Source organism: Gopherus evgoodei, chromosome 4 (assembly GCF_007399415.2).
Source record: "Gopherus evgoodei ecotype Sinaloan lineage chromosome 4, rGopEvg1_v1.p, whole genome shotgun sequence".
In the NCBI taxonomy this organism is placed as follows: Eukaryota; Metazoa; Chordata; order Testudines; family Testudinidae; genus Gopherus; species Gopherus evgoodei.
Genome location: NC_044325.1, coordinates 113,155,017 through 113,170,971, shown reverse-complemented (window position 1 = coordinate 113,170,971; position 15,955 = coordinate 113,155,017). Strand labels below are relative to the sequence as shown.

Below are 15,955 nucleotides of genomic sequence, written 5' to 3'. Positions count from 1 at the left end.
GGAGAGAGAAAATAAAGCAGCACTGATGTCTCAGCTGTTTGAATTTACAACAAAGCCAGCTGACACAGCAGGCTGAACAAAGAGAGATTTTTCAAGACAGTAAAATGAATGTTAATCAGCAACTGGGGTGCTAATTGACTGGTTAACCACAAACACTGCCTTTTCAAGGCTGCATTCTGCCTGCCCTCTCAATGCAGCATCACCCTGCATTCCTTTTTCTCTTACCGATGCTCATAATTCAAACCAACCAGCATTAACTTAGCAGCAAGAAGTCAAACCTGGGACCTACTGCAAATAAAACTGTCATAACTAAATACAACCCTTTTAGTGCAATGATCCAATTGCACAAGACAGGTTAGAAGTTCAGCGCTCCTATAACGGACAGAGAAAGCCCACAAGCTCTTGTACGCTCACTACAGAAAAACAATGGAGAGTTCCCTTCTGTGATATATTTTTTTTCCATTTCTGGGAAACAGGCTATCATCTAGGTCTGCCTTAAAGTATAGACCATATAATGTGCTGCAAGATTTTCATTGCCATGAGTTTTGGATGACCACCACACACGAATTGCAGAGTGCACTGTTTACGCAAGCCCTAAGACTTTGCACAGTCTTCCTATCTTTGTAACCATGTCAGTTTAGAAATGGACATAGCCCACATCTACACTGCAAACCTTTCTCCAAATAGCTATGCTGGTCAGGGATGTGATGAGGCAGATAAACACAGCTGTGCCAGCAAAAGCCCCTAGCACAGACACAGCTTAAGCCAGCAAAACTGTGTTTTTGCTGATACAGCTTTTTGCCCTGCAGCTGGGGGGCGGGGGCGGATACACCTGGAATATGCAATACCAGCAAAAGCACACATTTCCTGATATAAACTGCGTCCACACCACTGGAAGCTCTTTGCCAGCACAGTACTGTAGAGCTATAATCAGTAAAATCTTTCAAGCGTAGACTAGTTAAAAGGGTACTACCCCATAGCGTGAAGAGCTATACTGGCACCTTTATAGACAGTGGTACCAAAAAAAGTGCCTAGACCAGCCCTTAAGGATTTAAGGACACCAGTGACCAAGAAAGCCCAACATACCATTATTTTCAGAGTATATGTTCACTCTTGGTGAGTCGGGAGTCATTTTTCCCAGCATCCATGCCTGGTCTTACATCCTGCTATAATTAAACAATACACATGGAGGAAGGGGAGGCAGAATAAAGAAAGCTAGAGATTTCCCTGGCCTCTTGTGCAAGAAGAAAGGTGCTGACTAGCATGGAGAGGGTATCAGGGAAGAGAGATACTGAAAAACACAGAACTTGCAAACAGAATAAGTTAATACACTTGTGCATTTTTCATTGCCGGTAAGTACAACACTAAGCAAATAAAAAAAGCAGAGTTTGGATGATCTCAACAGCACATAATTTGTAAAAGGAAAATATGCAATGCAAAGAAATATAGGCAACATATTGCAAACCAGCATTTCAGCAGCAAAGCTGACTTCACAGAAGTGCCAAGAAGATGCTGGCAGCTAATGTTCTGCTTCATTCTTGCCAGAATTCAGGCAAGCATCCTCAGGAAGGATCCTTTGACAAATTCACTGAACTAGACTTCATTGCCTACATAAAGATCTGCCCTCCCATTGCTCATATCCCCAATTTTACTTTTTACAAACACACACACACACCGGTCCTCAACACTCCTGTAATACCAGTTCAGTGAAAACTTTAGGACAGGGGTCTGCAACCTTTCAGAAGTGCGGTGCTGAGTCTTCATTTATTCACTCTAATTTAAGGTTCCGCGTGCCAGTAATACATTTTAACATTTCTAGGTCTCTTTCTATAAGTTTATAAAATATAACTAAACTATTGTTGTATGTAAAGCAAATAAGGTTTTTAAAATGTTTAAGCAGTTTAATTTAAAAATAAACTAAAATGCAGAGCCCCCTCAGACCAGTGGCCAGGATCCGGGCAGTGAGAGTGTCACTGAAAATCAGCTTGCGTGCTATCATCAGCATGCGTGCCATAGGTTGCCTACCCCTGCCCTAGAGCCTTGTATTTATAAGCAAGCTTATGGCTACTTAGGAGAGATTCCTGTTTACAGCTATAGTTCTGCCCTCAATTAATGACAAAGTGCAGCAGGATATGTGAGAAGTCTGGAGGGAGCAGGAGCTATCATTTACTACATTATATTTAATAGCATTCAAAAGTCTTATTCCAGGCACTTCAACCAAATAATTCTTCCGTCAACCTAGCTACTGTGTCCTGAGGGGGGGGGGGGGTAGATCAGCTACAGCAACAGAAAAATCCCTTTTGCTGCTGTAGCATCCATTGTGTAGACCAGACCTCTATTTTACTACACCTCCATGTTTTTAAGACAGCTTAAGATGGTTTGTATGAAATTCCTACAGAGATATTAAAAACCTTTCACCTCTAATAAGAGGCAGTGAAGGGTAGAAAAGAGGGGACAAGTTGTATTTTAACTTGTGTTAGCCAATCGAGTTGAGCCAGCCCCGACCATCCATAGCACGAGACAAGTTCCCAAGTTGATTCAAACCTGGATTTGAAGTTTCAGCACAAAAAGATACCAAGGTCAGACGGTAGTGCCTAGATTTCCAGGATAAGGTCATGCAACAGTACAATGACATGTCACTTAATGCAGTGTCCCCTCCTAAAATCAAATCTCCACTGCCCATGCCTCAGAACAATTCAGAGATGACAATAACTAAATATGTATCATCAAGGCATGGAAATTCTAGTTCAGCTGTTGGAGAAGAGGGAATAGGGTTATGATATAGTATTTATATAGGTCTTTGGATGTTTGTTGATTAGAATTTTAACATTAAGAATTGCTGTACCAACACTCATCAACTTCATTCATTCATTAAAAAAATTAAAAGAAAGCCAAAGTGAAAAGAATTACTATGTTATACACAAGAAAAACTCTGCCTCGTGACTTGTGAAGACAGAAGTGGGTTGAATAAGTATCTGTTTACCTTCTTAGCACTGAACAAGAAGATCTAGAATTTGATTAACAAATATCACAATTCCATCCTGAGCAGCTGTAGCAGTCTATCATTTACTGCTAACGAACAAGTTGGCATACGCAAATAAATATCTGAGGATCAGACATTACTGAAGTTTGAGGTGAAGAAACAGCTATTCTCCCCTTTGGAATGTTATATTTAAGTGAAATCTGATGCACTTTTGAAGTTTACAGTCCAAAAGGAATGATTTGTGGATATTTCTGATTAAAACAGAATGTATGTGACTTAGCATACACGTCAAATCTTAAACAGTAAACTACTCCACAGAAGTCAGCATCTGCTCACTAAATTCAGAAACTGTTGCAAGTTATGCTAATTTTGTTTTAAAAATATAATCATCTGTTCAAAACATTTTGGGGTACAGTATATACAGGAAACTATAACTAAACTGTATTTGTTTTAAGGTTAACATTTCAACAAAATTCAAGCCATCCCCCCCCCCATACATGATATACACAGCATTTTATTTAATTTTAACCCACAGCGACTGAGCTATTCATTATGAAAATTAAGTATCTATTTCAATGTCTAGATTCAAAGAAATCAACTGTTAATTCATATTACAACAGTTATACTTCACAACCACACTAACATTTCATTCATTCAGTTTTACACCATCCTGGGTACTCCCAGTCATTCAGGATATTTTGAGTTGGGTGATGGAACTGCAGATTGTGGGGGTTATCTTTGAACATACTGAATACTTTTGGATACTCTCATCTGGCTGAACAAGTCCCCCTTGTAGTTACAAAACATGCAACATTCTGTGCACCAAGTTGAAAACAGATCTCAGTGTACTAGGTACTACCTGCTGTTTGCAGTCATTTGACATAGCAGCCTCAATTAATCTTTTTTTTTTTAAAGTAATTTTTAAAAAAGCCCACGTTTACCATATCTGATTCCAGCATGCTGACCTTTTACAGTTTGCCTTCCAAAGCAGCCTAAAGCATGGGTCTGACAATGCACCTGACAAATAGAATATAGCCTTTCAAACTAAAGCGTACAAAGATCAGGAACAAATCTTTCTGTTAACACACTAGAAGTGTTAGATGAACACTAAAATGATATTTTCTTCAAAGATCTGTTTCCTTTACATGGTATTATTTCCCAGACCTGAAGAGCTCTGTGTAGACAGAAACACTGTCTTTCGCACCAACAGAAGTTGGTCCAAAAAAGATTTTACCTCACCCACCTTGTCTCTCTAACATCCCTTGTTTTTGTGAGTCTTCCACACATCAACAGGTGAAAGATGTTTGTTAGTTTGAAACAGAAAAATATTTTTTAAAAACACAGATTTGACAGGGCAACTCAGGCAGTTTGAAATATCTGAAGCTCTACCTTTGCTTGTTAGCAAACAGCACTTCTTTGCTGCAAAACAAAGGTTAAACTTTTCAAATGATACTTCCTCTAATGGGAACATTGTCAACTTGCAATTTAGTCTAAAAACTGAATTTAATATCATAACTAACAAAGAGCCAAAAAATTAAACTTCATCCTTTCCCCAAAGAGAAAGACTTCTTAAAGCCTCATACCCTTAACTGAGCAGCTTCCTTCCATCCTCAGAGTCACTCCCCCACCCCACTTCTAGACGTACATACTTTAAAAAAAAGCTTACTAAAAATGCTAAATAAAATTTAATCAAGCCGCATGCTATATATGCTGACATCTGCCCTTTTAAAAGAAAAAGATAACACTGATTTTTGTTGCAGTTTTACATGTCCTATCACCAGAAAAAAAGGTTTTGATTTTTGTGCAGATTTAATCGCAAAGAGTCAAAGGAGTAAATATGTATGTAATGTATTTCTTACCTGCTCAGTGTGTATGACCCATTCCTCTTAAGCCTCATGCTTGTGGATAGGAATCTTAGGAAAAAATCCAGAATGATGGTTTGTCCTCTGTTTAGCAAGAACAGAGGCACCTGTTTGTTGGTAGGTCTTTCTTTTGTTAATCAAGGGATCTCTTTCCTGTTTCTCTGAGTCATCAGTTGGGAACAATGAGAAATAGCCAATAGAGCCAATTAGCAGGAAGCGCAGAGGAAGTCAGCCCAGGCAAACAAGAGCCTTGAAGTGTAAAATACCTCACCCCTCCCTGAAAAATCATACAGCCTCGCTTTCAAGAGAGAAGCAGAAATTTGACAATTGGATAGGAAGATTAAAGAGTTGTATGGTCCCCCACTTGACACAAATTTCAAGGGAAAAAGCTTGTGGAATAATGTAGTTTATTGGTGGAGTCTCTCTTCTTCCAGTTAGTCTGAACAGCTTCAGATATTCCCTCTAATGACTTATTACCTAAATATTCATCATAACCTCAAAAATACAAGATAATTCAGCAACAAGCCACAGTAATAATGTCCACGTTCCTTTAAAGTCATAAAAAAAATCAAGCTGAAGACAGCTGTGTGGAGGGGGACACATGATAATTACAAAATCTTTTAAAAGGTTTATTTTTTGTAGGAGGCTAGTTTGAAACACGCAGCTCTGAAGTCACACTTGCACACTGCAGAGAAAATTATCTTCTAGCAACCCAGTCCTGGGCAATCTGCCCTGCATAAATCACAGGATCTACAGTGTCTCTGATTACACTGCTTTGCTTCCTTTCCTGTTCAACCCACCCTTCTGTGGTAGCTGTGAACTACAGAGCTGCCCCGCGTGACTCCTGGAATACTATCGGTTACATAAATTGAATATAAATTTCTCTAGATATTTGTTATTTTACCACCCGTGAAGGGAGCACGATGTTATGACACAAATGGTGAAAGTGACATGTTTTCCCCACAAATACTGTAAGCTTGGAAAATATTTTGTACTCAGTAGCGAAGAACGAACTACTGGAACCCTTTTAATTTCTTCATTACGGCTAGAAAACTGCACACTTATGTGGGAGGGTGGAATATTTATTCCCTTTTGGGAGAGACCTGGAATAGTTTCGCCACTTGAGAGGTTTCTCAAACTCATTAACATTAAAAATACATCTCAGCTGTGTGTAGCTCAAAAGCATGTTTCTTTTGCCAACAGAAGTTGGTCTAGTAAAAGACATTACCCCCTACTCTTGTCTCTCTCAGTATTACAAAAATCACATTTCATAATGCGCTTAATGAAAATCACCAGTTGACAACATGTGTATATGCAGACACACGGCAGAGCCTCACCACAGTCACACGGTAGGTGGTTCCACCCAATAACCTCATACCTTAAATGTGCAAGGGTACCTATACCCTGCCATCTAAGCCTGGAGTTAGTAAAACTCTAGTTAGCAGACTCTGTGTTTGTTAACCTGGGCTCATTGTCCGCATTCATCTGTAACCCCAGATTAGGAATTGTTGAATCCTGGGCCCCAACCCCGGGTTCTAGCATCGACACAGTATTATGTGGGCCCAAGTCCAACTACCCTTTTCCCAGAGTTCCTAGCCCTACAAAAAATGTGGCTGCTCTAGCCCTTTTGTGGTGCACTATGGGAAAACTTGACTGTCCAGAGGACAAAGTCAACCCACAGGATTAGAGAATATTTTTGGCAGACTCCCAGGGTACAAATCAAGTGGGGCTGCATCTACCCTGCAAAGCAATAGGGCTAGTGGCTGGGATCCCAGCTTGACTTAGGCTTGGACTCTCTACCCCTGTGGGGTCCTGGGACCTTGGGTTAGCATGATGTGTGTGCAGACAGAAGAGGGGTTAGGCTTGAGCCTGAGTTTAAACCCTGAGTTTATACTGCAGTGTAGATATAAGAGGAGCGGGCAAGACTGTGTAATGAGCAGGAGTGTCAGCTCAGTGGTGTTTGTCACTGCATGAGAAATTTCCTCTTGCATAAATGTTAGTGCAAAAACTTCAGATTAAAAATTCACATGCAAGTTATGGTGGAGAAGAGGAGATATATAAGGGGCATTAACTGTTTTACTTTACAGACACTGTTCTCCTTTCTCTCGTTCCCTCCTCTGCCTCGACATATCAAATGTTCTGTTGTGCTACAAGTCTAAGTTGATCAGATGTACATACAACAGTGGACACCTGTTTTAACTGACAAGTCAGCTGTTTTAAATAAAAACTTGTGATGGTGAAAGTATGTACAGAACTATGGTAAGAGGATGATAGCATTTTGCACTTAAAATCCAAATTAATTCTAATAGATTTGAAAAATAAATGAAAATTGGAAGATTAAATCATTGTACGTTTATAGGAATAAATTAGTTCCATTTCACTCTACCGCACTAATCATAGAAAATGTACGTAAAAGAATACTCTAACATATAGAGGCTACTGTAACTTTTTAAAGGAAATTTCTTAAATGCTGTATGCCAGCATTTCCCAAACTGAGGTCTTTGGACCTGGGGCTCCACAAGAGTATTCCAGGGATCTGCAGGCCCTGCTGATCGATTCCTCCCTTTCCCTCCCAGCATCTACTGCATACTGGGGAACCGCTGCAGGGGGTGCTGGGAGGGAAGAGGAGGAGGAGCAGGGATGGAGCACGCTCAGGGGGAAGGGGCAGAAAAAGATGGGGCAGGGGTGGAGCAGAGGCGGGAGGAGGTGGAGGTGAGAGTGGAGCCTTTAGGGAAGGGCTTGGGGTTGAGTGGGGTGACTTGGGAGTCGGCCAAAAATTTTAAACTAAAATGGGGGTCCTTGGGTTGCTAACATATGAGAACCGCTGCTGTATGCCAATACCTCCATGGCACTGTAGTGAACACTTAGCACACCAAACGCTTTTAGAGGGGCACTTACTGAACTATTACTACACTTCAATTGTATTTCACTGAAGGAAATTTCCTAACAACAAAACCAGTCAGGTACTAAACCAGCAAGATCTATTTAAAGGAGCAGTTATGAAATTAAAAAGGTCATTACTATGGGGTACAATCGCCCCATCCTCCCAAGTCACACTCGAATCTAGGTATGTTCCCCCTACATGGGGTATGGCATCTGTTCCGATTACTAGCTTTTCTGGATCTGACATCAGGTAGCTGTTGATATCAAGAATGAATTTAGACTTGTCTACCCTGGCATTTTACAGCGCTGCAACTCCTCGCTCAGGGGTGTGAAAAAACAGCAAGTTTCAGCGCTGTAAAGCGCCAGAGTAGACAGTGTAGATGGAGGTTTTTAGCTCTCTCCCAGTACTCTCCCAAGACTACACAAGCCACGTTAAAGCACTGCTTCGGCAGTGCTTTAGCATTGCCAGTGTAGACTAGCCCCAAGAAATAAAACAACACTGGATCTGAGCCAAGATTTTCATATACCAATTTGCTGCAATTGTTGGCTGGAAGCGAAGTGAGAACTGTGCCTGGTATCCACACATCAGACCACCTCGCCCAGGAGCTGACTGAGAGACTCTTGAGAGGTGTACTAAGGTTTGGCTAATCAGACACCATCTCAGTATCTTTTGCACAAAGACAGTCTGGGGTGATAGCTTTGATGCTGGAGTTTGAGGACTGTAATAGTCACTTCCCTTGTTCACTCAAAACCATGTTTCTGAAGGTTTTTAATGACTGTTGATGGGCCCCATGCAACATGAAAAGGTTGTCAAGGTTTGTATATTCAGATTCGGCACAGTGCATGCACACACACAAGGTTTGGCCTTTCATTTTCTAAAGACATAGTATCTATGAAGTTATACTCTCATTTGTGCTTAAAGGATTAAGTTTAGTTGAGAGTCTGCGGTATCTTGCTCAAAGCTTGAGTTTTAGAGATGTCTCTTTTTTAAGAGAGGTTTTAAGATTGTGTATTGTTCCTCTCATAGCTGATTCTGAGCAATATCCTTCACCAGTCCCTGGTCCAAACCTCTGAGAGAAAAAGAGAGAAGGGTGGGAAACATGTTACTACAGAGACTGAAAGGACACCTTGCAGGTATGTATCCTGTTGCTCTCCCTAAGGAAAAGGGTAGCCACTTTCTGACCTACTGTGGGATATCCCTCGAATCTGGAAGTGGAAAGGTAGGTCAGTCTTCCTCCCAAGGAAGGGGATGTTAATAACTTTACACCACACCTCCTGCTCCTGAGTCCAAGGTGAATGAGGACTGAACGCAAAAGACTGATGAGTGAGCTTCAACCATTGGAGACAAGTGACTCACTAGCATCAGAAAAGTCATAGGAGCTGATGCTTCTCATGACTGTTGAGGACTTGCAAATTTTAAAAAAGCTTGCAAGAAGAGGGATGTTTTGTGGCTGTCTCTATAATCTTAACAAGGATCTTGCCTATATGCTAGCTGGGAGCAGGAATTTTTCTCCTTTGGATAGCTACAAGTGAACTTTGCCTGCCATCAAGATTCGGTGAATGGCGTTTCCACGTGGCCTGCTCTACCATCTCAGTATAGGCCTCAGTCACACACTCTAAGGCAGGCAATTTTACTGTGGTCCACTTAACTGTCTTGGCACAGACCTTTGCCCACATCCAAGCTGAAAGCTGGTTTCCTGCAGCCTGCTGTCTGCCAGCCATTTGAGGGGGAAAAATGACTTAATGATGTCCTTCAGACCTGCCTCAAAGCCCACAGGTTTGTTTTCCCCCTTTTAGTTCTCCTTCAGTTTTTCCTCCTCAAAATTGCTAAGGAAGAAACTGAGACAATTTACTTAATCTTTCAAAAAATGCTGTGAAAGCTCTGCTATAAAGTATGACCTGGAGTTTGCTGCGTGTGCCACCTCAAGGCAGAGAAAGCTAGGAAGTCCCTCCTGATGTGCAGTCCTAAGCCCAGGCTCAGAGCAAAGATCTGGTGCTCTGCCAGTTGTCATGACAACAAGAAACACTTCACTGAGAAGAGAGTGACGGGGAGAGGACTGAACTGACTAAACACTGAACATATGACCAGTCAGAGATAATGAGAGGCCTGAAGGATTTTGGGTGCATGCTAATTTACACCAGCATTAAAAACACATGAAGTTGGAGGTGACTTTAGTTCTGATGATTACTGATCCATTTGATGGCAATTAAAAACAACTGTACCATACTATAACATATTAGGAGAAAGATCAGAAAGGTTTACCCCCAAATGGACATTTTTTAGCTGTTCCTTAACTTCTCTATGGATGCACATCTAAATTAAGCTACCCACCGATTTTTATGAACCTTTTGTTTTTACTAGCGATCTCACTACTTTAAAAATAAGTTTTAGCATTCCATTGCAGCAACCAGCTGCTGGCGATTTCAAACTCTACTCCTGCTGAAACCTACCAATGCTCTTTTCTCTTTCACACCCTTCCCTTGTGCTCTTTTGGGGATTACAGAAGCACACGGGTATGCGTTCTTTAATATCTCCATCTGAAAGCTATTATAGGAGACCAGCAGCTAAATATAAAATGCCCCATCAGAATCAGAGCTAACTACATTGATGCTGAGGTCCCTGAGTGCTATCAAGATCAAAGTACCTGCCACAAAAAACAAGACCCCAGTGGTCAGTATAACAGTTTTAAAAATTAAACGGGCTCTGCTAGTCCACTCTTGGTACATGAAGGAGATGTTGCTTCAGTTTTCAGAGCTAAGTGTTCTTTACCGGATTAGTTAAGAAATATCATCCTGTAGATCTGGTGTCTGGACTGGTATAGACGATAAAAGATAAAGCTTTGCATCCATGGTTCAGGAGGGTTTTCATGGTTGTGAAAGCCATTATGTGACATGCCCGATATAAAACAGACCACAAAGAATACATTCAGAGTCTTATTTATCCACACTACTTTTAAAGAGGAGAACTTTTAAAACTAAATACAATGGGCATTCCTGATCGAAGGCAAAAATGCCATAAACACTGAAAAGCTTATTGCAAGTGCTTCAGAATAAGCAAGAACAGTGTCCAGTGAAGCAAAGGAACTAAAATAATACAGAGTGCTCTGCCCGGAAATAGAAAAGGGTGGGTCCACACTACACCAGGGATAAAAGCCACGATTTTATAAATTTAGGGGAAAAAACACACAAAAAGTCTCATTTCAGAGCTTAACTCAAACAAAACTAGGTTTAACAGCCTTTTATTGTTTGCCTAATCATTCTTAACATCTGCTCAAGCACAGGAAAGAACTAGTTTTCAACACGGGCCAAACAGTACAAAAAAAAATTCTGCTTTGATCCTACACTTTTTGCAGCATACTAAGGATATGTCCGTGAGTGAATGAACATGGGAAGCACTCTTTTTTGGAGGGAATGTCATGAACGGTTAAATAATGCAGAATTTAATGTCAGAGCTGAAGCATACTTAACGTTGCTTGGAATAAGGCTGACTTTGATTGCAGCTTTATACCTACAAGCACGCAAGCAGCTAAGTGGACCTGAACACAGGTTCTACCTTGCTGAAAAAAGGCTACACAGAATTAACACAAGACACTAAAGAGAATATTTCACATTTATGGGCTAGACGTGAAGAAAATTACTGGTTTCAGAGTGGTAGCTGTGTTAGTCTGTATCAGGAACAACAACGCATCTTAGAGACCAACAAATGTATTTGGGTATAAGCTTTTGTGGGCTAGAACCCACTTCATCAGATGCATGGAGTGGAAAATATAGGAGCAGGTATAAATACATGGAAAGATGGGAGTTTCCTTACCAAGTGTGAGGTCAGTCTAACGAAACAATTCAATTAACAGTAGGATACCAAGGAAGGAAAAATAACTTTAGTGGTAATAAGAGTGGCCCAATTCAAACAGTTGACAAGGTGGTGAGAATAACAGTAGGGGGAAATTAGTATGGGGGAAATTTACTGTGCTTCACAAAGACTGGTGATATCACTGGCCATGTTAACAGTAGCTTATGTATGTATCTGTAATAAGTAGCTAAAAATTAAATGCATGAAGACACCTATTCAGATCAGCACCCAAGATCCTGACTAAGGAAGCATGTTCATAAAATGGTGTAATAGAGAAAAACATGGGAAGGTTGATTTTTATATTTTAATTTTGTGCAAAAGCAGCAAGCAGGTAATTTAGAGCAGGCACTGCCCCTTCAGTCCAACAACAGGAAGCAACTGTATGACTTGCCAAACTGCTCCACCCAAGTTTTCCCAGCTGGTATAAGAGTCTTTGCTGCAAAATTTAGCCGATGATACAATCCAGGAGGAGGAAAGTCTGGAAGAACTGCAGAGGGAGAGTGGGAGACAGATTTCTGAGAATGAGACTTTAGCTAAAAAAAGCCAGGCCAAGACGATCACTTAGGAAACCCTGGATGTTATATACACCCAGTGGAAAAACACTAGGAAGTTTTGGATTACACAACATTATAACTTGATCTGATTTTTTTATTATTTTTTATTTAATTTAGCTAAGTGCTCTCACTACTAGATTGGTAAAATCTGCCCAACTGTACTTTGACAAAAAAGTTTGAAACTGATATTTAAAAAAAAAAATCCAGAGCTTTCAGTAGAAATAGTACACAGATTTTCAACTCACAGAGGTCTTTGTGTGTGTGCGCATTTTTTTTTAAACACTAGTAGTGACCCATTAGAGGGGAAAGGAAGAAAAAGATTTAAAATGTCAACAATGAGGTTGTAATGTTGATCAAAATAAAGCTTAAATCTGAAAAAAAAGAGACAGCATATGGATAATGTGTTTATTTTATAATACACTTAATGCAATACAACATACACATTAATATTAGTAGAACAATCAGTCTAGACTTTACACTTTTAATAGTTGCGATCGGGCACGGCCAGATGCCTACAGTAAAGTACTGAGGAACAGGTATGTTAGCCCCAGGCTAAACAAATCCCTAGGACCATGGTAACCAAATGGCAGTTGCTCCAGGTTAATCAAGGCACCTGGGGCTGCTTTCTAGAAGGCAGTGGAGATAGCTCCTTTTTAAACCCAGGTGCCCTGATTGGCTGCAGGTGTTCTAATCAAAGTAGCTCACTCCAGTCAGGTGGGGAGGAGCCAGAGGAGAGGAACTGTGTGTGAGGAGCTGGGAGCAAGAGGCACAAGGAGCTGAGACAGAGGGTGTGCTGCTGGAGGACAGAGGAGTTATCAGACAATCAAGCATTATCAGACACCAGGAGGAAGGTCCTGTGGTGAGGATAAAGAAGGTGTTTGGAGGAGGCCATGGGGAAGTAGCCCAGGGAGTTGTAGCTGTCATGCAGCTGTTACAGGAGGCACTATAGACAGCTGCAATCCACAGGGCCCTGGGCTGGAACCCGGAGTAGAGGTCGGGCTCAGGTTCCTCCCAAACCTCGCAACTCCTGATCAGACACAGGAGAAGTTGACTCAGACTGTGGGTTCCATCAGAGGGGAAGATCACTGAGGTGAGCAAATCCGCCAATAAGCACAGGACCCACCAAGGTAAAGGAGGAACTTTGTCACACAGTCTAAAAGTAATTAAAAACATCACTTTTTAAATATATACATTAAAATGGAGGGAACCTACTCCTCTAATTCATTGCCCTTTCAAACTTGTCTTGGCTTGACAAACTTTTCACCCTCAGTGCCTCCCCTGACCCTTATTAGGGCCAGAAGAGAGACTCCACTTCTTCCCTTCCTCTGTCTATGGAAAGGAATTCACAACAGCCCTAGACTCAGACCTCCAACAGGCCACCACTGCTTCTTCCCACACCCGAAGAAGTGAAGAGAACAAGTGAAGGAGTCATTGAAGTGGTATTGGATAACCTATGTAGGAAATACACCCGCCTTAAAGGTTTCATATTTGGACAGATGGGAAGAAATTAGGTTTCCCCTAGATCAGCAAAGTGGCCCATGCACAGCCACCTGGTCAGGTATGCCAAAGGTGATGTGCATAGATCTTTCTGCCCCAAATGTTTGTTTGGGGAGAGGAAAGGAGGATCAGCTGTCAGCATAATTCACTGCTCAGCACAGGCAAGGTCAACCTACAACTAAATTCTGCACCACTCAGGCAAAAAATCTGGGAATTCTCAACTAGCTTCAAATACATTTACAAATGGAGATTGTGATGGAATATACTCCTGTATTCACACTCTCCACATTATTGTAGTAAACTTTGTACAAAGTATGCCTTGTAAGGTATCATTTGAAAACTCATGACGTGATGGTCAGTATTGTCCTGGTAAAATATATACATGGCAACACTGTATGTGAAGTTATAAGATTCCCCCTGTATGATATTAACACATGTTCCAAACCCCACAGCACTGCCCAGGCAGAAGTCAGGTCTCCTCTAAACAAAGGAAGGAATGTGTGTTTGCCTGAATTTGCATTTAAGCAGTAAACAGAGTCATCAAGCAGGGAAGGAAAACAAAAAGTCCAAACAGGTGTAAAAAACCCAGCAGAGAATATCCTTCCACATAGATTCTTTGTTTCCTGGGTCTCAGATAGAAATTATTTTCAAGAGGGGGACTGAAACTATTAAAAGGGACAATCACCAAAAGGCAACCCTCTCTGTACCCCTGCTCATTGCTTCCTCTGCACCTGAGAAGACAAAAGGAAACAGCCATTGTACTTTGGGGGAAGGGGCCCTGACCTGAAAGGTTTGGTCAGTAATCTGCTGGCGAGCATGTGATAAGAGAGTCTGCGTTGCAACTAAGACAGTTTCTTAAGTAGATACTAGCAAGCGTTTCCTCTTTATTTTTCTTGTAACCATTTCTGACTTGTATGCCTGATTACTTGTACTCACTTAAAATCTCTTTGTAGTTATTAAACCTTTTTTGCGTTTTATCTAATCCAGTGAGTTTAAACTGAAGTATCTGGGTAACTATTTAAGGTAATGAACTGGCATATTATTCCCTCAAGGGAATAACAGACTTAATATATATTTGTACAGTCCAGGAGAGGGCTGAGCAGTATAGGGCATACATTTCTGAGGGAACATCTGGGACTAGGGGAGCACTGTGGTCACCCTGCAGTATAACCCAGGCTGGGAGAACCAGGACATAGCTGGCAAGCTGCAGTTACATACACACTCAGGGTGTGGCTAACATGCCAGAAAGCTGTTTTTGAGCGGCCCGGGTGGGAGCTACTTCAGCAAGGCATTGTAAGGCACTCACGATTGCAGGGCAGGGTGACACACCCCACTAGTCCAAATTGTACCCCTAATATGTCACAGAGATTTCACTAAATATAAAAATGAACACAAGTGAATACAATTAGTACAGTAATCAGTTTATGTTATTGTACACTGCACTATGTTTATGAAAGTGGCATTTGGTATTGAAAAATATGTAACTGCATTGTAGAAACTACTGGGGGACTAGTTACCTCTGAATCAAATTGTTGGGGCTTCTGGCAGGTTAGTGGTCAGTTTGAAATTGGGGAATAAGCATATTAATAGGGTGTTTCTGCAAGTTTATCAGCAGTGACATAGTTAACAGGGCCATTTCAATCATCATTGTAAGGTTTCAGCATCAAAACCACTCAGATGAATCGGGACAATTCCACCCTTTCAGAACAATTGCTGCAAACTTCCTGCAAATTCAGATAGAAAACATTACATCAGTTAAACCTGAACATGTGACCAGAACCATTTCTTCACAACAGTAAGGAATAGAAGTTGTTTTTTATTCTGGAGCATAAATCTGCAGCAAGGGAAGTGTTCTGCAGCCATGCAATACTCTGGGCCCTAACCAGAGGGAATTACATGTCAGAAGAGTCTTATCTCCCATTGTATTTTATGCCCTTGTATCTGTGTCCACATACACAGTTCGCACTGTGTCCCTAACAGAACACTTTCACCCAAGACGACTGCAATTTCACATATTAATACAGCAATAAATTAAAGGGCATGTTTAGCCTTGAATGATTATCCTTCTATAAAAAGTGTCTCCTTTTCACTCTTCGGTCTTCTCTACATTAAGATTTGCACTGGTTTAACTACAACAGTAGTTTCTTAATGTAGTCAGGGCCAAATTCTTGGCTGACAACACGAGCAATGTTGTGCTGACTACATTAATCTAAATATAAGAATTAAGCTTGGCCATGTCTATTTTTCCCCTCCTTCTCCCCCTATCCCCCAATTTCTGTGGGCTATTTTAAGAGCCTTGCTTTTTAGGATATTATGGATTTTGATT

At 41.0% G+C, this 15,955-nt stretch overlaps 1 protein-coding gene across 9 annotated transcripts in view; it reads right to left on the bottom strand.

The window, feature by feature from the left end:
• Positions 1-15,955, bottom strand: part of MOB2 (MOB kinase activator 2) — a 165,676-nt gene that overhangs the window by 72,247 nt on the left and 77,474 nt on the right. For 2 of the 9 annotated variants that reach the window (XM_030560601.1, XM_030560602.1), the window contains exon 1: positions 4,843-4,928. The exons of 6 other annotated variants lie outside the window; for them this stretch is intronic. In XM_030560601.1, coding sequence (XP_030416461.1) covers positions 4,843-4,880 — 38 coding nt within the window. In that variant the 5' untranslated portion in view covers positions 4,881-4,928. Of the gene's footprint in view, positions 1-4,842; positions 4,938-15,955 lie in introns of those variants that run through there. One more of the 9 variants, XM_030560606.1, reaches the window with a different exon arrangement.